The sequence below is a fragment of the Camelus dromedarius genome, chromosome 1, assembly GCF_036321535.1.
Source record: "Camelus dromedarius isolate mCamDro1 chromosome 1, mCamDro1.pat, whole genome shotgun sequence".
NCBI classification, from domain to species: domain Eukaryota; kingdom Metazoa; phylum Chordata; class Mammalia; order Artiodactyla; family Camelidae; genus Camelus; species Camelus dromedarius.
In genome coordinates, this window is record NC_087436.1 from 80,339,604 (window position 1) to 80,365,180 (window position 25,577).

At 37.1% G+C, this 25,577-nt stretch overlaps 1 protein-coding gene across 1 annotated transcript in view; it reads left to right on the top strand.

Moving 5' to 3' along the window:
• CDS1 (CDP-diacylglycerol synthase 1) overlaps window positions 1–25,577 on the top strand; it is a 65,296-nt gene that overhangs the window by 17,991 nt on the left and 21,728 nt on the right. The window contains exons 2-6 of the mRNA XM_031433224.2: window positions 607–734; window positions 6,035–6,131; window positions 12,212–12,309; window positions 14,594–14,733; window positions 24,628–24,686. Of these exons, the coding sequence (XP_031289084.1) occupies window positions 607–734; window positions 6,035–6,131; window positions 12,212–12,309; window positions 14,594–14,733; window positions 24,628–24,686 (522 nt within the window). The remainder of the gene's footprint in view (window positions 1–606; window positions 735–6,034; window positions 6,132–12,211; window positions 12,310–14,593; window positions 14,734–24,627; window positions 24,687–25,577) is intronic.

Below are 25,577 nucleotides of genomic sequence, written 5' to 3' on the forward strand. Positions count from 1 at the left end.
CCTCTCTTCCTCGTTAAGAGTCGTCCTGTAAATAGGTGTAATTTTGGTGTGCCCACGAAAGGAGATGATCTCAGGGTCTTTCTACTCCTCCATCTTGGCTGAGCTTCTCTCTTGAGGATCTAATAAAAATGATGGAAGTTTAAATGCTGAATATATGTATACACATACACAGAGAAATGCTATGCCAGTGTAATATATTACTCCTGTTGTTGATGCTTTAATTGTAATCAAATAATACAAAAAAGGGACTGTGTGCAGTTGATCAGAATCTACATGAAGTTAACATCATGTTCTCTGTTAAGTTGCAAAACAAAACACATTTGATTCTGTGGTAAATTTCTGATTTAGATAATATAGGCATTCTTCTTTTGTGTCTTTTGTTTAAATTAATCCTTTATATTGATAGATTTTAGCAAAGGTAATCAAACTCTTCTAACTAGGATATACAACCATGCTTGAATATTCAAGATAAATTAATAGTTATTTCTTTGTTTTAAGTTATGTAACTGAGAGTTTACACACTGAGCAATAAATAAATGCATTGACAAGCATGTGCTTTTCTTCCTTTTATTTTGCAAAGTGATTTTATTTTTCCTTTAATTTTAGGAAACAGATATTGATGACAGATATGGAGATTTGGATTCCAGAACAGATTCTGATATTCCAGAAATTCCACCATCCTCAGATAGAACCCCTGAGATCCTCAAGAGAGCTCTGTCTGGTTTGTCTTCAAGGTATGATTGGTTGAAGGTGAATATAATGGATGTACAAGATAAGCTGAGAAGTTACCCTGGACCATGTTCAGTATAATAACTTTCACCTTTTTTAAGTTTTAGAGCTATGAGAGAGAAGGCTTTATGCTTTTTCATCATAAATGAGGCATGCTATTAGATGCTTGATGTACATCCTTTCATTAATCCTTAAAATGTTAAGTATGAGAAAACCAAGTCTATGGGTTAACTAGAGAAGGTTACATAGCTAGTAAGATGTGGACCTGGCATTCCTGCCCCAGTCTGGCAAGTTTCTGAAGGCAGTGATCCATTTACCACATCAGATTGCCTTTTAATGGTACTGGAATATCTAATAAAGAACATTCTATATTCTCTGTTCCCTGTTTTTCAGATGCCAGATGGAAATAGATAATTTTTTCTTTTAGCTGAGGTTTAAATCATTGTCCAAAACTTCACAACCCTTTACCATTTTGTACCCCCAAGAGACACACAGACGCCTGTTTCAGCTGCTGCAAAATGTAATGAATCCGTTTTTGACATTACTGTGTGTGATATCCTGTTGATTTCTTTTCTGTTTAATAACTGTTCTATGTTATCAAAAACAAAAAATTTCTGGATTACTAATTTGGAGTTTGAAAAACACTGATTTAGTCATGGATAATAAATATAATAAGAGCTTTTCTGATTTTTAATTTCCTAGAAGATAACCATAATAGAATAAATTAGTTTAAAGTTTTCATATTTTTAACCAATAGAATAAATTTTTGCTGTCTATTATTAAAAGCCTGATTATTATTTTAATAGTTCTCGGTCCCAGTTGTTTTCATGACCTAGTTCACAGATGTACCTTTGCTTTAAAATCTAACCTGGTCTATCTCAGATCTGAATTTTTTTCATACTGAGGTTATGTAAGAATGATGCAGTATTCCTATGTATCATTCATAACAAGATTTTCTTTGATTTTTTTTTTCTGGTGTAAAGTAACAATAGCAAGTAGTAGTAACAGGAATTTATTGATCATATATATTTGCTGAGTGCTGCTCCAAGCACTTTACATGTATTGACTAACTTATTTCCAAGGCAATCCTGTTACACAGGTATGGTAATATACCTGTTGTATAAGTGGGGAAACTGAAGCACAGAAATGTTATTTATCAAGGGTCACGTAGCTGGTAAGTGATAGAGCCACATTCTGAACTTAGTCATTGTGCTCTAGTTATGAAAGCCTTGGTTTTAAAAAATAAATAGCAGATAATATATGACTAGTTTCAATCTTTTAAAGAAACTTCTCCGTAAAGGTTGTGTTTATGTTTCAAAATCTATATCTTACACATTTTAGCCGAATACCCCGAATAGTCTGCCTTGCAAACACTTAGAAGCTGTAGATGCATAGGAGTAAAAATAATAATTATGTAAGAAAGTTACATAGATTGCAAAAGAAAACCCTATAATCCTCATACCAAGACAATGATATTTAAAAATCTGTGTTGTTTATCTTTGAAACTTTTTTCTTTTGCATTGTGTATGTGTGTGTGTGTGTGTGTGTGTGTGTGTGTCTGTGTGTAAAATGTAAAAAAGAGCATCGTACTGTTTTCTACCTTGTTATTTTTATTTTCATTCCATGGTATTAGACACAACATCCTTAAATATATGTAAATATGATATATTCCTTTATATGGCTATAGTTCAATTTATTTAACTAAACAAGTATTGCTGGGCATTTAGTTGATTTCTAAATTTTCACAATTAAAGCCAACTCTGCTTTAAACTTCTTTCTGTATAGCTAACTTTTATTTAGTGTCCATAATTTATTTTTTAGGATAAAATTTTAAAAGTAACATTGCTTGGTCAAGATTTATGTTCATTTTTAAGGCTCTAATATATAATGCCAGAAAGAGAGTAAGTTGTTGAAATTGGAATGGGCTTGAAAGGACTTCAGTCACCTGGCAAGTTGTCCCAGTCTGTTTATTGACATGTGTATGAGTCTGTGGAAATGAATATTTATCAGCCTGTGAAGTCTAGCTCTATCCTTTAATGAAGGGCTTCTTCAGCAATGAGTCTAGTTTAGTAGTTCCCTCCAGGGGTGGTGCCCTGGATTTTGCACCTTCCCCCAGCCAGTGAACATGGGGCAACATCTGGGGATATATTAGGTTATCACAACAAGAGACGGCGCTGCTGGCACCTAGTGGGTAGAGGTCAGGGAACATCCTGCAGTACACAGAACAGCCCTTCACAGCAAAGAATTATCTGGCCCAAGTGTTACTAGGGCTGAGATTGGAAAACTGTGGACATAGCCAGGCGTAGCCTTACTGATGCTCTTGTACTCTGTGATGCCGTCTTCCTTCTCTCTGGGAACCTGCACCTTCCTGTCCGTTTCCTCCTAAGGCTGGTAGATGGACTTCCTCAAAAATCTTGCTCTTTGCTAGATGGCCCACCAAGTTCTTGTGTATTCTTGAGGAGTGCCTCTGTGTCCTTTTTCTTGATTCAAGTGCTTTTGCCGACCCAGGTCTTTGATGATTTATGTTTGTGCCACTAAGAAAATGTATCTTTTTTTAATTTTGTCATTATTTTTGAAATAAAAAACATTCAAGAGTTGAGTAACAGTAAAATATTGTGCATCACATAATTGGTTTGAGCAATAAATGTGTAACCACGTTAGATAATCACTTTTAAGGACACTGTTTAATTATATACTTTTTAGAAATCTCATTTCTAGTTCGTATAGGTCCTGGAGACATGAGACTTGAATGAAATTCTCCTCTACTGATTCTGAGTTCCTTTATCTAAGACAGTCTGTGAGGTGATGACTTGGACTCAAAATTAAGGCTTTCTCCTTTACCGTAGGAAATTAAGAATTTTGAATTTGGAACCAGACTGGATTTTAGTAACAGTGGTATTTTTTTGCATATTAAAGGTCTGTTTTGAATTAGTGCTTCTTCCCGAAGAGATAATTTTTGGTTACTGTATCAATAGATGTATCTGCTACTAACTACTATATATAAAATAAACAACAAGTTATACTGTATAACACAAGGAACTATATTCAGTATCTTTTAATAACCTATGATGAAAAGAATATGAAAAGAAATATATGTATATGTATGTATGACTGAAACATGCTATATACCAGAAATTGACACAACATTGTAAGCTGACTATATTTCAATTTTTAAAAAAAAGATATATCCATTATAGTTAAAAATGTGCTTTTATGTGCTTAACTTTGTATTAGGTATTCTTGGGAGATTTGGGGAGACGTTTTAATTAAAATAAGGAAATTAAGTCTTTGATCTTGTTGGGGAAAGGGAATTTTTCTTGGAGGAATAACACTGATATAATAAAAGAAAGTAGGTCTCTATTTAAATCTCTGGTTCTCAGAAGCTACCATTCTCTAAAATGGAAAGCCAGCCCTCTAACATTAGAGGTACACTTGGACCTTGCAGCTCCCACCTGGGGACTGATTTCTGACACTTGAGTAGTATCCTTTTCTCTAGAGGAGGTTCTGGATAATTCTGCATCTGAGAATCGGTTATAGAAAGAGTTTTATTTATTTATTTTATAAGTTTTTTTTTGTAGGGGGGAGGTAATTAATTTTATTTATTTTTTTTTTACTTTTTCAGTGGAGGTACTGGGGATTGAACCCAGGACCTCGTTCATGCTAAGCAGGTGCTCTACCATTTGAGCTATACCCTCCCGTCTGAGAATCAGTTATAAAGCAGGGCTAAATGCATTTCTGAGGTTCATGCAAGCTGGACTGAATTATTATCAGGAGACTGGCTTAGGGTTCTTTGTTTACCTCTGACTAGCTCCGCAGCCTAGCCCAGTTTCCTAATCCATTTGTTCATCCTCAAAGAGTTCAACCTGTAAAACCAAAAGGAACCTTTCAACCATAGCAGTTTTGACTCTTCACTCATTTCAGCTCAGCCCCAAAGCTTAGGGACTCATGAAAAATGTATGAGTCTCCATAGTTTGTTAAACAGTAGAGGGAAATAAAGCCGGGTAAGTACAATTTGACCACCTCATGAAAAACCTTGGAAGCTGGATAAAAGAGCTTGGACTTAATGTTATTGGTGTTTCAGGTCTCGAGCGCAGAAAGGACATGATCACAGGAATATCTATGGAAGAGTAGTTAGCAGTATCTAGACTATGTGATTGCAAGCAGGGGATGTAAATCAGTATTTGATATATGGACGAAAGCAGCTAATATTTCTGTTGTAGGGAAGAGAATGAGGGCTTGTGCTTAGAATACAGTGCATATGTGTTACCAGATGTTGAATCAAAGTCTCTTCTGATGTAACTTAAATGCTATCATTTGAATTAATAGAAATCAGAAAATTCTTTGAAAAAAAAAACTGTACTGCGAATATAACGTAAAATGGGTGTAGAATGAATGAAAGAAGGAGGTGGCAATTTTGGATTCAGAAATCCTCATCCCTCTATAGGTATTAGTAGAGTAATTTGGGATATTTTATACAGTGGTTGCTGATATTTTTCATGACATGGCCACGTGAAGAGTGAAAATATTTGTAAGCTACACTGGGGGTAAAGTGTGAGGCTCCTGGGTGGGGAGCAGTTGGGCTCCCCAGGCTCTTACTGACAGCAAAGGGTTGAGGGAGGTCAAGTCCCAGCCTACTTGGGAACCAGCCAGGTGTCCCAGCAGGGAAGCTCTGCTCTGAGAACCAGCAGAGGGCCAAGGAGAAGAGAGCAGTTTTCTACTAAAGTCTCTGTCCCTCAGGAAAGCAGGCAGCACACGTTGAGCAACAGAAAGAAGTGCCCTTGCATCTGGCCTTCCCCTCCGTGGCTGACCTCCCTGCGCCTTCCTTGTTTCCCTGAAATCGCTGTGCTCTCCAGTTTCAGTTCCCTGTTGTCCTTTCTTTAATTGTTCACTGGAAGGCCGTGCTCTCTGGCTTACACCACCTCAGAATCGCTACGGTGTTTATCCACCACCCTGAAGGAGGGACGTCCTTTGAGAGGGCTGAGCGCCTGGCTCCTCCTGCCCTTCCGATGACCCCGGCGGAATATGCACACATCCCCATTGGCCACTTCCCAGCCTCGTGATTCATCCTTACTCACACTGAACACAATCTAGTTTCTTTCTTTAGCTAACATAATCTTTACACTTCATTTAGCTCTCAGTGCGTGAGTGAATGCTATTGGTCTGTTTGGTTGGTTTTTGTTGTAAAGTAGGGGATTCCTGAAGCATAGTTAAGAGAAATCCGTAAGTTTGGCAATTCAGTACTGAAACAACACAAAACGACTTAAGAACACGTTCAGTGCTAACTTTTCAAACTTTTCCTTTGCAGGTGGAAAAACTGGTGGATTCGTGGAATTCTTACTCTAACTATGATTTCGTTGTTTTTCCTGATCATCTATATGGGATCCTTTATGCTGATGCTTCTTGTAAGTGTTTTACTTTTGCCCAGGTGTCTCTTTGTTTTCCGGTATTGATATGATTTGAAGTAATTTGAGCATGTCATGAAAAAGAAGGTAATTTGAGAGTTGGTGGTAACAGCAAATTTAGTTCCGCTAAGCATCTTCTGGTTCACGAAATGATCTGAACTGTTCTTTCCCATTTGCAAGATGGCCATTCCATGTGGCCATTCAGCAGAGACCAAGTATGCATAATAGATACACATCCTTGTGCCAAGCATAATGTAGAACAGAAACACAAACACATGACTTCAACAGCAGGTCTGACTACTGGCTAGACCCCGACTTCAGCAGACTCAGTCTAATGGCAGAGACATGTAAATAACCACATGAATAAATGGTATAGTAAATGAGTAGGATCAGACCTGTGACAGATCTTTCAGAAGAGCACGGTAAAAAAATTACCTCATCCAGGCTGAGGGAGAGATGAGGGAAGACTTCCAGGAGAGGTGATGCCACACCTGAGTCTTAAAGAAGCCCCGAGCAGGGGAGGGCATTCCAAGGTGAGAACATCAGGGGCAGGGGTGTCGGTAACAAGAGACTGTGTTCCGTTGGGGGATTTGCGGGTTATACACGTGGAGGTGTCTAGGGATGGGACTAGGGAGGTGAGCAGAAGCCATTCTGGGAGTTTGGGATTTTGTTGTGTACGGGAAGCCCAACAAGTCATGAAGCCACACAAGTATTTTAAGCTTTTAATTCATCCATTTAGCAGATGCTTCAAGATACCTGCTATGTGCCAGGCACTAGTTCTGGGGAGTGATGCCTGTGTCTGCCCTCAGGGAGCTTACTGTCTACATTTTAAGGAAGTGATCAGATATATACTCACAAACTGTAATAAGTATTTTGAAAAAAAAGAATGCCCTGAGAGCAAAGCTGGGAGACTTTCAGACTTTATCCAGTGCCCAGCACATGCAGTGCGATCTGAAGGCTGAGTAGGGGTGAAGGGGGGAGCTTGGGGGAAGGGCTATCACAGCAGAGAATTCCCTGTGTATAAAAGCCTTGGTATCTATGGAGACGTGAAACATTGGAAGCCCAGAGTGGTAGAAGTAAGAAGGAGAAATTTTGTTCAGCAAATTCATCAAGCCCTTCCTGAGTGCTGAGCGTGGTTTGGCGGTGAGCGGTGAGGGCCTGCTCACAGGGGAGTGCGCGGTGTCCCTCTTTTTTATTATTTTCCTTCATCCGTCTCAGTTAGTTCAGCCTCCTCTTACGTACTCATCCCCCTGTTGTCTGGCTGCTCTGGCGCCCTCAGAAATGGGTTTACCCATCTCGCCTGTCTTCCCTTCTCCATGCTCACTCTTATTCACAGTGATAAGCTATGAGCAATATGATCGCTTTCCTTTTATTTTTTTTTATAAAAGAATAAGTTTTAAAGTGAAGTTAGACATGATTGAGAAAAAATTCCATCAACTCCTGAAACCAATTAAAGCAGCTCTTATAAGCACCATAAAGCCCTTTCACTTTTCTTTTCATGCTCTCGTTAATTTTGTACTTCTTTGGGAAATCAAGGTAAAAAATGAATGTGAAAGACTTTCTCTGTTCTGTTAATTTTCTGGGATCCTAAAGAGCTTTTTCTTACAAAGGAAAAATGGATAATGGATAGGACTGACTTAACGTGAGGCTAGAGGATGCAGGTGGGCAGCTGTGAGCACCGCCCAGGTGTGATTTGAGGGAAGGGCTCCAGTTGCCAGTCCCCTCGGTCTGAACCCACTGCGGGCTCTCAGTGCCAGTGACCACCAGTGGCCCCTAGACTGGGCATTTCAGGAGTGGGTGTGGGTAGAGTGCTTTTCAGTGCTGTGTGTGATGGTGGTCGAGCCTGGGGAAGAGGAGACTAGGTGATGGCAGACAGCTCACTAAGGCTTTGTGGATGAAAGGACTTTGAGCAGACCTTGAGGACCTGTCAGGGTGGGGTGAGGATTGTGAGCAAAAGTCCCAGTGGCCAAGTGTGTCAGGAAAGGGCAGGTCATACCGTTTCTTGAGCATGGGGCCTTTAAATGTGAAAACACAGTGAGGAATCATATCTTGGAGGACCTTGCAGTACTTTGTTAAGAAGTTGGAATTTATTTGTAAAGCATTAAGGAGCCATTTAAAATATTAGGGATAGTTTGATTTATGGTTCCTCTTAGCAGGTAATTTTGAAGTAAGATACTGCAAAACACCAGTATTCTGGATGCACTGGCTCAGGTTGGTTTGGTGGGTTCTCTGTGCGTAAATTACATTGCTCTCCAAGCTGAATTGTTTGGTGTGGTAACTGAGTCAGAATTTGTGGATAGAGATGAATTTTTAGCCATTCTTTTATTACAAAATTTAAAACACCTTTAAAGACATCTTGCATATTTGGATTCTGATTTTTTTAAACAGAAAATCAAAAGTCCACCTGAAGTACTTGGGCTTTTTTTTCCTTTTTTCTTTTTCTATGAAAGGAAAATACCGTTTTATTACAAGTTATTTCTTTGATTGGTGAATTTAATCAGAGAAGAATAGAAGAATATTAAAGATCTAGTTAAAGTGGATTTGAATTGTGAGTGCTCTTATTTAAGGTTTGTTGCATGCGCATGTGTACATGCATACATGCACACAGGGACACATGCAGATGGACATGTGTTGTATTTATAATGTTTATGTTAAGGGAATATGGATGGATGTACAAATATGCCCACACTGTTGGTACTCAAGTGATATGACTTTTATGTATTTTAAAGTCTTATTTACATTCGTAACCATAAATAGATCATTTCTATTTTGAGAAGTACGCATTGTAGCTTGCTTGTACGTGCACCTTGTAATATCAGCACTCCAAGATGACTAATGGAAGAGAGCTTTATTAAAAATTTACTTCTAGGAAATGATAGCTGCTATTCTAAGATGGAACTCATACTCATATTCCTGAAAATAAAAGGAGCTTTTTTTCCTTCAACCTTCTACATAATAGTGCTTTAATTGTTGCGTTCACAGCTTGGAATCACTTTCTAAGTGATGGAGTTACTAAAACATATTTTGATTTAAAGACAGGTGTGAACATATAAAAAAATATCATAAGAGAGTCCCCCCACCCCTTCCTGGAAACTCCTATAATAATTGTTATAATTCACATTCTTAAATTTACTTTTAAATGGTACATTTAATTTTTCTCCCATTGTGAGAGTTATAAAAGTCTATTAGAATTACTTTGGAAAATATATAATTTTAAAAACTCACCCCAATCCTATCATCAGCCACCAAAACTCAATTAATACTGACATTTCCTTTCATCTTTTTTTCTTTTAAAAAACTATCATTGTAATTCTAATGTGACTAAAATTTTGTATCCTTCTTTTTAAACAAATATCACATCGAATGTTTTGAGTTGCTCCACAGTCTTTACAGCCATCAGCTTTAATACATTCATCTACTCAACAGAATGGAGCACAGCTTAAGTTATTTAAACCGGTGTGTTTATTTTTAGACATTCAGGTTATATTCTGGTTTTTCCTTTTTGTGAATAACATTACCCTGAACATATTAGAATGCAAAGCTTTTTCATGTGCAGGATTATTTTCTTCAAATAGATCCCCAGATTGACAATAGGCTCTTTTATTTGGATAAACCATGGGTACCATAGTTCAAACTCAGCCTATCCATTACCATCACTTCTGTTCCATCACCACCCATTCTGAATAAATCTGTACTTTTCCAAGCCTTTCCTGGTGTTATTCTGTGCTCCCCTCTCCTTCTTAGCCCCCCAGTTTCCTCAGCCACAAAGTCCAGTCAGTTCTACCTCCTCAGTGTCTCATATTCCTTGTGCTCCACCCTCCTCTGCCGCTGTCCCAGTTAGATGTTCATCCACGCTCATCTGGAAAGTGATGTCTTGCCTGCCTCTCTAGTCAGTCCTTTCCACCTGTGATCCCTAGACACACACCTGATCACGTTCTTTCATGATCAGCACGAACTCCCTTGTGCGGTCCTTCATGCTATGTCCTGCGATGGTGTGACCAGACTCAACTCTCTCGACTTCTCACCCCCAGCTCTGTGTTCCAGCACCTCTGAACTACTTGTAGTTCCCTCCACATCCTCGTCCTCTCCTACATACATGACTCTGCATATCCTCCTCCTTTGCCCCAACTACCCATCCCTACCCCTGCCACAGATTTTGGGTCTGCCTGTGCTTATGTCCACATGGCTGTTTCCACATGGTATTGTAGTTGTGTGTGTTCTCCGTAACAGACTGCCTCTCTGAGAACAGAAGCCCCGTATTATTCTCTGAATCCTCAGTAATCAGCAGAATAGGCATTTGCTTATCAATTGTTGTTTTTAATGCTCTTAACACATTAATTGGGCCAACAGAGTCCTACCAATGCATTGCTGCCAGTACTTATGGCATGGAGTATCAGTTTCTGTGTGATCACCCAGCCCTGGAAGACATACATATGTTTTAAGGATTTTTACTCTAGTATTTTGAATCCCCTGTTTTCTATTTCCCTAGCAGTTCCGTATTAATTCTTCTGGCAAGTTATAAGTGACAATCACATATATGTATTTGTGTGATGTCAAAAATGCTTTTTTTCTCCCCTCAGTTAAATACCATATATAGTGGTTATGGTTGTTCTCGAACAAATGTATTCATAGAAATTGCATCAGTGCATTTGATATTTTATAAGCCCTTGGTTCCATAAATAGCATGGTTTTGCCATTTTAACATTTAGCATTGTCCCATTCTATGGTTATTTTTGTTAAAAAAAAAAGGCTTAATATTTATACAAAGATAATTTGAAGGGCAATATTTAAATATTTTCTTGTCTTTATATTATAACACATTTATATTATATTTACTACTGCTTATAGTAGTTTGGCATAATATTTTCTTACCATGTGGCTGAGGGGACACAACTAATTTTTTCAGTATGTGATTGGACATGTAATAAGTATAGTGAGGAAAAATAGCTTAAGAACATCCTGAGCAGTAGGTTTGGGAAAGCTACTCTGGAGATCTTAAAAAGAAATCCCAAAGTACGTCCTTCGGCAGTTTGGTTAGCTTTCTCTGTAAAGGACCAGATGGTAACATTTTGGGCTTTAAGGAGCCACGTATGTCTCTGTCATATAATCTTTGTTTTTGTTTTTAACTTTTTAGAAATATAAAGTCCATTTTAGTTCCAGGGCTGTACAAAAACAAGTCCTTGGATATGTTTTCTAGAGGTTGAAAAAGTATTTTCACAACGGTTGGAACCTCTTCATTGATAGTGCTAAGTGTTCAACTTGCCATTTGCTCTGAGTCTTGGAATTGACTTAAACCAAACACTGGATATGATGCTACATTCTCAGGAATTACCTTTACTCAAACTGGTGGACGCGGCAGTTTGAAGGACTGCTACAGAGACCATCAAAAAGGGATTCACGAATACAAATCCCTTTACTAGGCATGTGTATTGGACACTGTGCAGACAGAAATTGCATAGACTGACTTGACAGGCCAGTGTGGCTGCAAATGTGGAGGATTTGTTTATAATTTGCCAAGCAAGCTCTGCTTGGGTTGATCAGAGATGTGTGTGGCTGGCTGTGGGAGAGCTGGCATGGTGGGAAGCCCCTGGGTAGCTGGGCAAAGATGTTTTAGCCATTTGTCTTGACGGCATCTTTATCCTTGGCAATCATACCTGGTTGCATGGTTAAAAATAAATATATACAAGCAAACTTTTCACAGCTGATCATTTTCCTAGGATAACTCAAGAAACAAAATAGACAAAAAGATCATTCACCTTGAGGTGGACAACCTCAAGAAAGGAAACAATAATGAGGGATAAAGCCTAGTTGGCTGTGACCAACCAGACTGTATCCCGCAAACCCTGAACTCCAGTGCCGCCTCCTACCCTGGGAATGATCTCTCAAACTTTTTGAATGAAACACTGTTTTGCTTACCCCTTTGGGGCAGCACTGATTTTAGAGAAGTTCAATGCTGAGATTTTGCTGCTGATACTTAGAATAACTAAAAGTGGGCAGATTAGGCTGAAGATTTTTAAAATCGCGACTAAGCATAAATGTAAATATTGAGAATTGCGTGTTACGTTTTCTCTTGGTCTCAGGTTCTGAGCATCCAAGTGAAATGCTTCCATGAGATCATCACCATAGGTTACAGAGTCTATCGCTCTTACGACCTGCCGTGGTTTAGAACTCTCAGCTGGTGAGTAGCTTAAAACTGTTCCAGCTACGAAAATCCGAGTCTTTTCCGAAGTTTGTAAGGAAGCATCCTGATCAGTCAGCAGCTACACAGTTGGCCGTATAGGTTGATTTTAAAGGAAGATAAACAAAAAAGAATAAATTTGAATTTTGAAAAGAAGAAAATCTCCTTTAGACACTCTCACTTCAACACAACTGTTTTCATATCTCATCTTTCATTCTTTGTAGAGATGCCTAATTTATATTGAATATATACACTATTCATGTCCTCTTTTTTAAAAAACCTCAGCTATATACAGACATTCTTTTATATCCTTTAAAATTACAATTTTAACATAAAGTTTCATTTTATAAAATGTTACAAATATATGTAATCTTTTGCTTTGTTTCCCCTCAGTTGACATGAAACCTTACACAAAATTTCATATTTCAAAGACTGAAAGATGAACATAGTTGTGGATATTTTGGGTTTTTTTGTTTTGTTTTGTTTTGTAAGTGATCAGTGGTTTATTCAGGGTGGGGAGACGTGGGAGGGGGAAGCCCAAGCTGAACATCTGTCTCCCTCCCTCCCATCCTACCCCTGCAGGCTGACTCACCCTCCTCAAAGGCCCCCAAAGCCCTTGGAGGGCCAGGGTTGTGAGAGGAGGGATAGCCCCACCTTACTGCTCCTGGTTTGGTCTCTGTCAGGCCCTGGGCCCCGTGGCGTGCAACAAGGAGGGTGGTCAGAGGGAAGAGGAAGACTGATGGGGGCAGTGTGCAAGGCACCCTTCTAAATAGCACCAGCAGTTACTGGCCCCTGGAGTATTGTGTATGTACAAATACATGCAAAAATGGTAAAAAAAAAAAAAATCAAATAACTCTTAATAATTAAATTTTTATACCTTTTTAAAACTTTTCAGGTTTCTTAATTATCAGGACCTTGATCAGGAAACATGATGATATAGTTCATAATGAACCTACCTGGCCATGCCTTTGAATACAGTTGTTTGATTAGTGTCAGCCAGAGGGCCAGTGTCTTATCAAAACAAGTGTATAACCTTTGGGTTTTACAGTAGTCAAAAAATAGTTTCTTGATTTTAGTAATAGCTGATTTTTCCTTTTGAAAAGTTTCTTCATGAGTTGTGAAGTGTATGGAAATTTTAGGTAGATTAAGTAGTTGAAGAATAATTAAAAGCTAAACCATGCAGGATTGATTTTAAGTGTAGGGAGAAAAAAAGTAGGTCAGGATGGGCTGCAGTGATTCTAGAGGCTTCTTGGTGAAGGCGAGAGAGAGAGACGGTCACTTAAACTAAGACTTGCTCGAGAGTGAAGCATGTCTGGGTTGCGGAAGCAGCACCCAGCAGGTTCTTGGTGGGGACAGAAGAGGTGTGTGCTGCAGATGGTGGGACATTCCTAGCTCTCCTGAGCAGAAGGTATGTATTTATTAGGGAATAGGGGTCAAAAAGTTGGATTGGAATCACAGTTTCCATTGTAGGAGATTAAAAAAAATGGTAATGTCGCTGAAGAGAAATGTGAATACTTTACTTTGTGAGCAGTGGGATCCAATTGCATCCATGAGAACCAGAGGGCAACCACCCCTTTCCTGTCCTTCTGCCCTCCTGGCTACCTAGGACTCTGCCCTTCAAGGAGGAGGCCCAGAGGAACTCTATGGCCATGTTTCTCAGCCTCTTTTCCTGGCTTACCCGCATTCGTATCAGCAAAGTCTCTTAGGTTCAACCCCTCCCTTGGGGGAAAGGATATACCAGGGCTGGGCATTTATACAGCTTTTAAAAGTTTCTCCCAGAGATTTTTTTACCTACTGGTATTTTCCATCCTCCATTGCTGCCCCCTTTAGAATCACTGCCCAACCAGAGTCCTTCTGGAGCTTTGAGAAGAGGGAGCAAGACCCCAGTGTGGGCGGGACAGAGGGGAGAGAGGTTAGAAGTCCAAGTACCTCTTCCTTCTTTCCCTGTTGATCTTCTTTAGGGAGGATGGGGGTTGGCTTAGGGGCTCTACTGTTAAAAACATTAGAGCCATGAGTAGTTGGGTGTGAATTTTCATTATTAACTTAATACCCTGTGTGTGCTAACTAAAGACATGAACTATATTCAGTAAATTTTTGTTGACTGATAAGTTAGAAATTAAATTTGAAATGGGGAAAAAAACACTTTGGTGGAATATATGCTGAACTAGTCTTCTAAACTTGGTTTTGATCTTTGTGGCATCATCAAAATGTAGAAAATAGTTTTACTGAGTTTCAGGGGGAAAAGTTCCAAATATAAAAAAAGCTAATTGTTTTTAAATTATAGGTACTTTCTACTGTGTGTAAATTACTTTTTCTATGGAGAGACTGTAGCTGATTATTTTGCTACATTTGTTCAAAGAGAAGAGCAGCTTCAGTTCCTCATTCGCTACCACAGATTTATATCATTTGCCCTCTATCTGGCAGGTAAGTTAAGGAAAATATTCTGTATTCATATGTAGCCAATATGTGTTACATGCTTATTTTTTATGTTATTTAAATTCACAGCATCCTTTATTTGTACATTTTATCCAGCTTTTCTTTTATATATCATGTATAAAAAGATATTTCTTTCACCATGGTGTTAAATAGCAATTACTCCCTATTGTTAAAACAAATTTGCTTAATAGACACCTCATACATTTGAACATTTTCTTTGCAAATTGTAGTAAACAAACCTATAAATATATGGACTGATCATTAACCAAGTATAATTTACAAAGAAACTTTCACATACACGATTTCACGTTGCTTTCTTTGTCCCTCAGAAATAGAGTTTCCATATAGAATTAATCAGGGTACTTGGTTTTATTGAGATGGTGTGTATGTATGTGTGTGTGTGTGTGTGTGTGTGTATATATATATATATATAATATATTATATATATAATATGCATATTTCTTTATAGTATGCTGTGTCATGTTTTTATGATTTTACATTAGGAATCAGAACTATGTAAGTTTAAAAAACTAAAGTTCTAAATGTTTTTAGAAACAATGAATAGTACATATATGTGAATTAAAAAATATGTGCAGTATATTGTGTAGATGTATTTACATGCAATATATTGTATATGTGCTGTCAAATTGTAACAATTCTACCTAATAAAACTGAAAAATAAAAAACAAATAATTAATTAAGAATCAGATACTTAGGATAACATTAGAATTAACAGGTTTATTTTGCATAAAAGTTTATGAATCATAAAATAATTTATAAGGAATTGATTTAGATACGTACTTTTTAAAACTTAGATTGCCAATATGAATCCTGGTTCCACCACTTGGTCGCTGAATAAACTTTAGGAAATTTAATTAATCTATCTGTGCCTCAGTTTCTTTGTAAGGCACTTAGAACAGTACCTGGCACCATTTTAATATTTATTATTATTATTATTTTCACTTTTAAAGGAGAAAATGAAATTTGTTAGTTTCTCTTTAGCTCTTAATAGTTACTGTTTTAGCTCTGAGGAGTTTCTCAGTAAATTAATTTTTACCCAGTTGGTATAATTTTGGAAAATGAATACAATATGGATGACTTTCCATTTCTCATTAAACAAAAAAGTATAGAGTGTACGGGGATGAAAGTCCAGTCCTTTAAAAGCATGTCACTTTATTCGGTAATTATGATGCTGTTCTTCATGGTGCTCCTACTTTAATAAACACCCCTTCAGATCTTGCTCTCTTTTATTTATAATTCTAGAAGGCCAGAGAATGAAATATAATCTGAAATGATAATGGTAATTTTCAGAGAATCATTTTTGGGGCAGGAGGACCTACGTTTTCCAAAGAAATTTCCCATTTTAATTCAGGTTTTTGTTAAGTCCAAGTATCTCAGTCCATTACTTTTTTTTTTTTTTTGAATTATAAATGGTGTATGTAAAATAGGTTCTTGGAGATATTGAATGTAACTGTTGAATATAGTTATCTTAATTCTTAGAAATAGATATTGAAAAGTATTTCTGTCATTTCTGGGGCAAAAGAAGTTATTCATTCTAAGATAGTCATTCCATTTGAAATTCTAATCAGTTTAGAAGAATCATGATTATAGAGAGATTAATAATAACTGCTAACAGCTAAAATTTGGGGAATAAAACACTTGACTCTGATTTTATGTTTATTAAAGCATGTTTGTGACTTTTTTTCTTGGTAGAAACTTTGAGTAGTTTCTCTCACTTATCAAACAGAGAAGCTTGATTTATTTTGTTAAATGTAAGGTAAATTCTGGGATGAATTCTTTATTATTAAAGGGGAGAAGAATACAGTAACTTCTCAGTTTATATTTAGACTGACAAGACTTCTTTTCTGGCATTTTGAGTTTAAAAAATAATTTTAGCAAGATAAGTATCTATGGTGACTTTTGTTATTGAACACAACAACTATTTCATATATAATTATTTTTATAATTTCTTAATAGTAAAATTATAATTAATTAAAACATTAATCATTTATATCATTAATATGTCTTTTAGTTTAAAAAGCAGATATTGTCAAAAGACTTGTAATATAAACGATAACCCTGCACCCCACACTTACAGGTTTTTTTTTTTCACTTTTCTAAGTAATATGCCTGTGTCTTAACTTATTTTAGGCATTGTCTATTGACTTCCTGTAATAACCTCATTTCTCTATACTTAGTTTTTTATTGTCATTTTTATATTTTTAAACAGATACATAAAATACCACTTTCTATGGAGCCAAGTAGTATCTTTCATTACGTTTCTGTTTTTTTTTTTTTAACAAGTTTGAATTTTTCCTGAACTTAATAGTTGCTCTTTGAGCTTTTCTTTTCCACCTTCATAATTTGTGCATAGGAATCCTTAATTTTCCTTTTGAGTCTATCCCATATCTATTTGTCATTTTTTCCAAATGTTCACACAAATCAGAGTTGTCAGATCCCTTTTTCCCAGGAGACCTCTGTCCCAGGGACCGCGGGGTCCTGTTCTTATTTGCCCTGCCCACCTGTAAGCCTGCTGCCCAGCTGTCCCCTTGCAGTTTGGCTCTTCCGTTTCTTCCATCCTGTGTCTTCCAGTTTCTGGGATAACACCCTCATTCTGCCGAGGCATAGCCTCTAATCGTTTGCTTTGACATGTGCTTAGAAGGTCAGCGTTTTATGTTCATACATTTCTAATTGACGTCTTTATTCTGTCTCACAACTGACTGCTTTGGCCCCACTTGTTAGCAGCCGACGTTTGCTTAACACTCAAGCTTGGAAGTCCAGGCCTCAGCCCTGCCTTCCGCTGCTCAGCCTCTGCCGCTCAGTTTTCTCTGGAGGATACTTCTAGTTGCCCTGATTTCTCAAGTCTGCTGAAAGTCATCCAGTCTGTTTTCCAGCTTCCAAATTTTATAGCCATTTCTCTTCTGTTTTCCTTGACATTTCTTTAGTTCTCTTTGCCCTGTAGGTTTTTGCCTCAATTTCTTTAACGTGATTTATTGGGCTACCAAGATGGAATAGAAATAAATGTCCATGATCAAGCTGCCATTTTAAAACAAAAGTCTTTGACTAGTATTTTATTTTCCCTTTGCTAAAATCAACAATTTGTTCTTTTTTCTCCTTGTCCTGGATTGACTGGGCTTCACTGAGCAGTTCTAACTGAGGGCCTCCCCTCTGGTTGTGGTCAGATGGAGACAGTGCTGGTCACTTAAGTCCCGAGTGGGCTAGGTGCCCGAGGTGGCTCTCTCATGGCCACAGTTAGTGCTGGCTCCTGCCCTGAGCCCCCACGGGTGGCCTCTCTCTGGGGCTTGGCACTGGGAGCACCACGGCTGGCTTCTGAGTAGGGAGTGTGCCAAAAGCCAGGTGGCTTGGGAATCCTCACCTAGGTTGGTTTTTCAAAACTAGTTGTTAAAAATGAAAACATAATATATTCCCACAGGAAAAATTCAGACTGAAAAGGAGTATTGCATGATATCTCCCTCCTACCTCAGAGCCTCACTTACTGTCTCTGGGGTCTTACTGCCACTATTCCAGACACTTTTCGAGCGTTCAGGCTGATAGGGTCATATCCACCTTCCCTCATTTTCTCACACAAATGAGACCAGACTATTCTGTACCTGTTTTTTTCCCCCACTTAATATAGTGTATGAGTGGTTTTATGTCAGCATATCTAAACCTATCTCACTTTTCCCATAGCTGCAGTTACATCTCTGTTGATGTGCGTATAGCAAAATCTGATGGGGAGAACGTCAGAAAATAAGGCAACGACTATTTCCTTGGCTTATATTCCCTTTGTGTTTGCTATAACTTAAACACTTGAGAGTAACTTCTCAATTGAGAGGGTAAAGACAATGTAACTTATTTTCTTTCTTGTTTCTTTTTATAACATTGTATACATGATAGCGTCCCAACCAACCCTTTTTAGTAATTATTTGTTCATCCCCTAAACTTTCTGACTCTACTTTTATAAAATAAGATCAATATTTCTTCTTTTTCTAACTGATTTCTGCCATGGATATCGCTTACCACTTGCTCTTTTATAGAGAATCGCAGAAGCTCATTGAAAGTCATCAGTGTTGTTTTTTCAACAAATACTTGAGTGCTTTCCAAGTGCTGGTACAGTTTGTGGTGTTGAGGATACAAGGGGAAATAACGCTGGTAGCATACCTTCCAGGGTCTTGTAACTGCTGAGACACGTGTTCCCTGGTTTATTGCTGAAATGTGAACAAGGATCTCTAAGAGCGAGGAGGAGGGGAAGGAGGGCCTTGCTATGTTGGGGTGGGAAGGCCATAGAAGGCCTTTGAGAAGAGATGACAAATGCTGTGAAAAGCAAAGAAGAAGCAGGTGTTTGCCAGGGGGATAGTGGGAAAGGGCATTCCAGGCAGAGGGAGCAGCTGTGCAGGCTTTTGGGAATGAGAGGATGGCATGTTCGGGACCAGTGGCAGCCCTGAGATTTGCAAAGGTAGGCAGGAGCCACATCTTGAGAAGCTTTGTGTATCGTGGGAAGGATTTGGGCTTTATCCCTCGGAAACCACTGAAGGATTTTAAGCTAAGAGTATAATATGACCAAATTTGTAATTAAATGCAGGATGTGTTGGGAGACATTAATAGTGATAAGATAGGAAGCCACTACTCTAATTTGCCCTAAATATAATGAGGGCCTGAACCATTTAGGCTTATATTTAATACTATGAAGGCTATAAATTAAAAAAAAAAATTAAAATACTATTGGCTGATCTTAAAAACCAGTTATTGTTTATCTATGAAAAATTGCTTTTGTATCCCGAATTCTTGGCCTACAACATTGTTGTTGTTGTTGTTGTTGTTGAGATAATTGTATATTTGCATGTAGCTGTAGGAAATAATAGAGATATCCCTTATATACTTTGCTTAGTTTCCACCAGTGGTAATATTCTGGAAAACTACAGTGTAAGATCATACCAGAATGTTGACATTATCAGTCTTACGAATGTACTTATATTTAATTAATTAATTAAGTGGTGGTACTGGGGATTGAAGCCAGGACCTTGGGCATGCCAAACATGCGCTCTACCACTGAGCTATTATCCTCCCCCGAAACAAATGTACTTTTAAAATGCAACTTTGTAGTAAACATGGAGCTACTCGAATGAAATTTTCGATATAAATCATGCCTCGTATTCTATATCTGTTATCATTTTATGTGTGTCCTAAATATGGTCCTGTTAAACCATAATTACCCACTTTGTGTCTCTCTTATTTTTTTTAATTCCCAGTGCTTAGCACAGGGTCTGGTATGCAGGTTCCCAGCACACATTTATTGGATGAATGATCAAGAGGCTGAGAACATGCACATTGACACAGAGTGCTTCTTTTTTTTATGGCTTATTGTTATTATTATTTTAATTGAAGTCTAGTCAGTGTACAATGTTGCATCAATTTCTGGTGTACAGCATAATGTTTCAGTCATCCATATACACACATATAATCCTTTTCATATTCTTTTTCATTATAGGCTACTGTAAGATATTGACTATAGTTACCTCTGCTATACAGTAGAAACTTGTTGTTTATCTATTTTATGTGTAGTAGTTAGTACCTGCAAATCTTGATCAGTGTGTTGGTTGCTGGTTCTTGAGGCCTTACTGGTGATTCTTGAAGTGATTGGCAACACTCATGAGCTTAGTCTAGAAAATGGAATTAGACTTTAAAACAGGAGTAAGGAAGTAGAAAGTGTGCTCTCTTGAGATATTGGTACCTTTCTCTCATTATGCTGTGAAAAATCTTTGGAATTCTTCTCATTAAACAACATTCCAAAGGTCCTGTCCAAATTTTAGTTCTGCGGTGGGCAAATGACTTTGTATAGGTCTTAGCAGATTTAAAAAGCAGAGACAACACAAGCTCTCTCACTGACATTGAATTTTAGTAAAATAAAATGTAGATCTATCCAGGTCTGATCCTTTCACCAAGGCACACAGATTAAATGACTTGTTTAATATCATACCAAATGACTAGGACCTGGAAGTCATTATGACACTTAGATAATTTTATCGTAAAACGAATTTGATAGCAAAGAGAAAATCATAGGAACAACATTTTCTCTAGAATCTAGATATATTGTAAAAAGATCTTGGTGGCTTATCTTTTATCTATCTATTTATTTATTTATTTAAGGGAAGTTATTAGGTTTATTTATTTTTAATGGAGGTACTGGGGATTGAACCCAGAACCTAGTGCATGCTAGGCACGCACTCTACCACTGAGCTATACCCTCCCCCTAGATCTTGGCGGTTTAGATTGGAGGCCCTTTAGAAATGAGACCAGACATGTGACCACATGTCTCATAATGATGGATGAATAAGCTTAAGATGTTGGACCCTTAATAATATCACCTGAAGATCTCTTTAGCCAACCTGTGATAGGCATATTACAGGCCTATTATGTTTAGTATTTATTTTGCTTATATTTATGCATTACTAACTATTTCATTTTTAAAAACTTTAAGGAGAAGTTATGACTTGAATATAATACTTTGAATTCAAGAAAATCAATGGACATGTAAGATTAAATTATAGCTAAAATTAATGCATGATTAGGAATTTTTTCCCAGACATCCTGAATATCTTTTATCTCAAAGGATGTTGATAAACTCTTTAGAAAGATACCACACATAACTATTCATAAGGGACTGTATCTCCAAAACCACTTACAGTTTTTGAATTAAAGCTGAATAGAATCTGTACACCTGCTAGTCTTGTTCTGCACCATATACTCACCAGGCAGATTAAGAGAAAACTTTTTTGTCTTAGCCTAATATGGTTGGTTTATGTGAATTTCTACAATGCGTGGTTGCTTAAAAACTTTTTTAAAAAACAACTCAGTTGTATTCTGAATATGGGCACACATAATACAGTGTGCTTCTGAATTTTTTAAATGTGATATTTCAAATGTTTTGGAGTTCTGATTAGTTAGGTGAGTGTATTGAAAAACAGAGCCTCATGAAAGGGTGAGGGATGAGTCAGTAAGCTCTAGGATTTAATCCTGGGTCCATCTGTCTCCTTTTTGATTTAAGGACTATATGTGTTTATTGAATTGGTTAATCACCAATAAGAAATTTTAAAAACAACTGTATTATTTCTTTATATGTTCTGTCTCTTCAGCTAGACTGTGAGCTCTCTGGAACAACTGTCTTATCCGTTTTTTGTATCTTGTGCCTGGTGCATCTTAAGTGCTCAATACACAACTTTTGATTGTCCATTTTTCTGAAATTCCCTCTATCCCATCTTTTGGACTTTTCAATATCTTTTTCCCCCCATTTGCTTCTCCTGACTCCTTTAGAAATCACATTCTTTTTTTGTTCTTGTTGAATACACCACTGTTTAGTCTGTTGGGTAGCTGGGTCTCCCTAACCACCTGGGACCTCTTGGGTACTGGGCAATACACATCTTCGCATGGACAGCACCAGGCACAGTGTTGTGTATAAACTGGTGATCAGTAAGTGTAACTAAACATAATTACCTATCAACAACCATGTGTTAGGAAGCTTTTTCAATGAATAGTTTTATTTACAATACTGTAACAAGTCCTGTAATTTTAATTGGAAATATAACCATACAAATATTCTTTATTAATTAAAAAGTAAAAGTGGGGATCCAAATGTACAAAGTTATCCTTTCCATAGACTTGTTGCAATATAGCACATATGTATTTTTACATATGTAAATTTAAAATACACACATAAGTAGATGGTTGTGAATGAAAAAGTAAATTTATATGTTCCTGTTTCAGATTCTTTTTGTTTGAAAATAATACTTAACCTTAGACATGCTAGGAAAACCCTTTACACCATTCTCCCCCAAATTCAAAGAACTGTCTTAATGTATCTCGGAGTCGGATAATTGTACCCTCTATTAGAACACCCTAAAACGCTGCATGTTAACTTGATGTAACAGTGAAATTGGATCAGGTAAAAGTGAGTTGCCAAGCTCTCCTGGATAAAATGATCATTAGGAAAGCGTTAAATGAGTCTGCTGGTAATTTTGTTTGAAGAAAGACTTAAGGGTGAACAATATTACACAATTTCAAGAAAGAGGAAACCAGACATGTTGGAGTATGTGGGAGATAATTCATCGTCAGTGATGTTGAGAAGTCCCCGAGACCGTGCTGGCAGAGCCGGCGAGGTCCATTTGGACAGAAGGGGAGATTCCAGAGGCATCTGCCGTGTGTCTGCTTTGCTCTTATCCCATTAGCTTCCGAACCAAGTCCAGTCTCCATTCGCCTTCAACCATAGGCTAATGGCATAAAACAGCATAGAACTTTCATTATTCCTTGAGCCGCAGGTCTACCTGCTAGGGAAGAAAAAATTAAAAGCAGTGATTTTTAAAGAGGTCTTTTAAGCTACTGGTGATTTCAGTGCCATGAATTCCATGTCTTAACACCCCCCCCCTTTCTTTCTCTGAAGAAAGTGACATATGGCTGTCACTTGTGCCTCTACTCAGAAAATGTTTCCATATTTCTTTTGCAGTTCAACCAGTCAGATTCTGTAGATGACAAATAGGAGGTGAGGTAGGATCTGGGAGCCAGTATGCATTTTCTTCCTTTATCATCATCCTTTCCACTGACATTCCAAGTCACTCATCAAAAAACAGCTGAAGACAGCTATTGTTTGATTCTTTGCTCTGGTCAGAGTAGTAGTAACCTCGCTTACCCTAGTGGGTAGACTTGCTTTGGGGAGTATAACTTGGATATACAAAGTCTAGTGTTTATTTCACATGGGCTAGACTGACAGTTCATTTTCTATCTCAGAGAATTCACTCTCTGAAGATATTGCAGAATAGGATGCATGAGTGGCTGCTGATCTAAAATTAAACTTCACTTATGCATTTCCCAATCTATGTCTGTAAAAAAAAAATACTTAGGATCTTTAGAACTTTATTGATACATTGGGCAAAAAGTGCTTCATATTGCCTCCTATTATTTAGTATATATAATTATTAGATTTCAATTAGGTAGAATTTTTATTTAGTAAAATTTCATTGTAATAAATTTGTAGGATATAAACAGAAACAAAGAAAGAAAAAAATAACAGAAACAAAATACTGTTTGTGATTCTTGAAATTATTAAGAGTATTATATTTTACTATAGTTATTATAACAAGGCTCTGAGAAACTTCAAATTATTCTTAACCCGAGTCTTGCTGATAACAGTTTATAGAACCGCATGACTCTCCTATACGTCAATAAAAATATATATATGCAAAAAAAAATGCATGACTCTTGAGGATCAGTTGGATCTAAAGGTTTGACTCTTTTGTAGTTCCATGATCCCCATTAAATTAGTAAAGCCGTTTGTGCATTTTTATTCATCTGTAAAATGGAGATAAAAATGGAGATAATAATAGGTACCTACATCATAGGAACATTGGAAGGATTAAATGAGTTCATATTTATAAAATGCTTAGACAAGAACCTGAAACATAGTAAGTATTCAATAGCTGTTAGCTGCCATAATAATTATTATTAAATTTTATATTATGTAGAGATTGAAACATTCTATACATACATTTGATGGATGGATATAGCAAATAAATTTTAGTTAACTGAAATTCAGGATAGGTTTTTCCATGTGCACACATTAGCAAAGGACTAATTAGCTTAATTAATGCTGGGATGTTTATTGAATCTATGCTATGGAATATATTAGGCATTTTGGAGAACACAGGATCATTTCCTTCAAGAAACTTTTACTTAAAATGCTTAATATGAGAGTAGGAGAGATGGTGTATGAGTGAGTGGCTAGATGTGGTATAGAAATTTGGCTTACATGAACCCAGTGAGTCTTACACTTTGTAACAGATTACACAACAAATACATGTCTTGTTTTGTTTTGTTTTGTTTTTTCTTGAACAGGTTTCTGCATGTTTGTACTGAGCTTGGTGAAGAAACATTATCGTCTGCAGTTTTATATGGTGTGTATTAATCATTATTCTGTAGTCACTATATGTAATAAAAACCCTTACCTTTAAGTTTTTTCTGTAGTGAGAGGATATAATCTAATCTAGTTGTCTAAATGTGTGGGATATTTGAATCTTGGATGATTATTACATACAAAAGGTTGAAGTTGAAAGTTTTTTGAGGATTTAAAAATTTTAACTGTTTCCAAAGTTTCCTAAAACCTTTTTCTTTGAATATTCTCAAAGGCTATAAAATTAAAATCAAGTATTTGAATTCCCTAAATCTAGAGATTGCAAGTGTTTCCATAATCTCCAGAACAGTTAGTAAGTCATAGGGAAGCATCTGCCATATTTTTCTATGGAAAGTGTGCCTACCTGCTCTTAGCCTGGGCTTAGGGGGACAGAGCTGATATTTTCTTAGCAGCTATGGTTAGTCATCTGGTTGCTGAATTCTTTTTAGTCAAAGGTATTTCATTCAGTGTATAATTGAACATTGTTCAGTGTTTTATGACATTTATCACTGTACACGATGAACTTTTCTTCCTTAAAAGGAAGAAATGCAAAATGCAAAAATGCAAAAATGCCTTTAAAATGCAAAATGTAGTATTTAGATCTGGGAATTCATGGATTAGTTAGGCTTGTTTTGAATTTGGGGTACATTTCCTATCCTTTGTGCTTTGCTTTTCTCCATTAAGACATTCTGCTGAGCACCCTTACTGGGAAATTGTAGTATTCTTTACATCTCTAATTTCTGGGGATCTTGAGAGGAAAGAGTAAAATTACCAGTGAAAATCTAGAAACCGTCTCAGAAATAATAGACTCTGCTATGAAAATATAAATGGTTCCTATTGGAAAAAAAGTCATTTATGCATTTTGAAGCAACCAGGGTAAAAGAGAATTGGATCT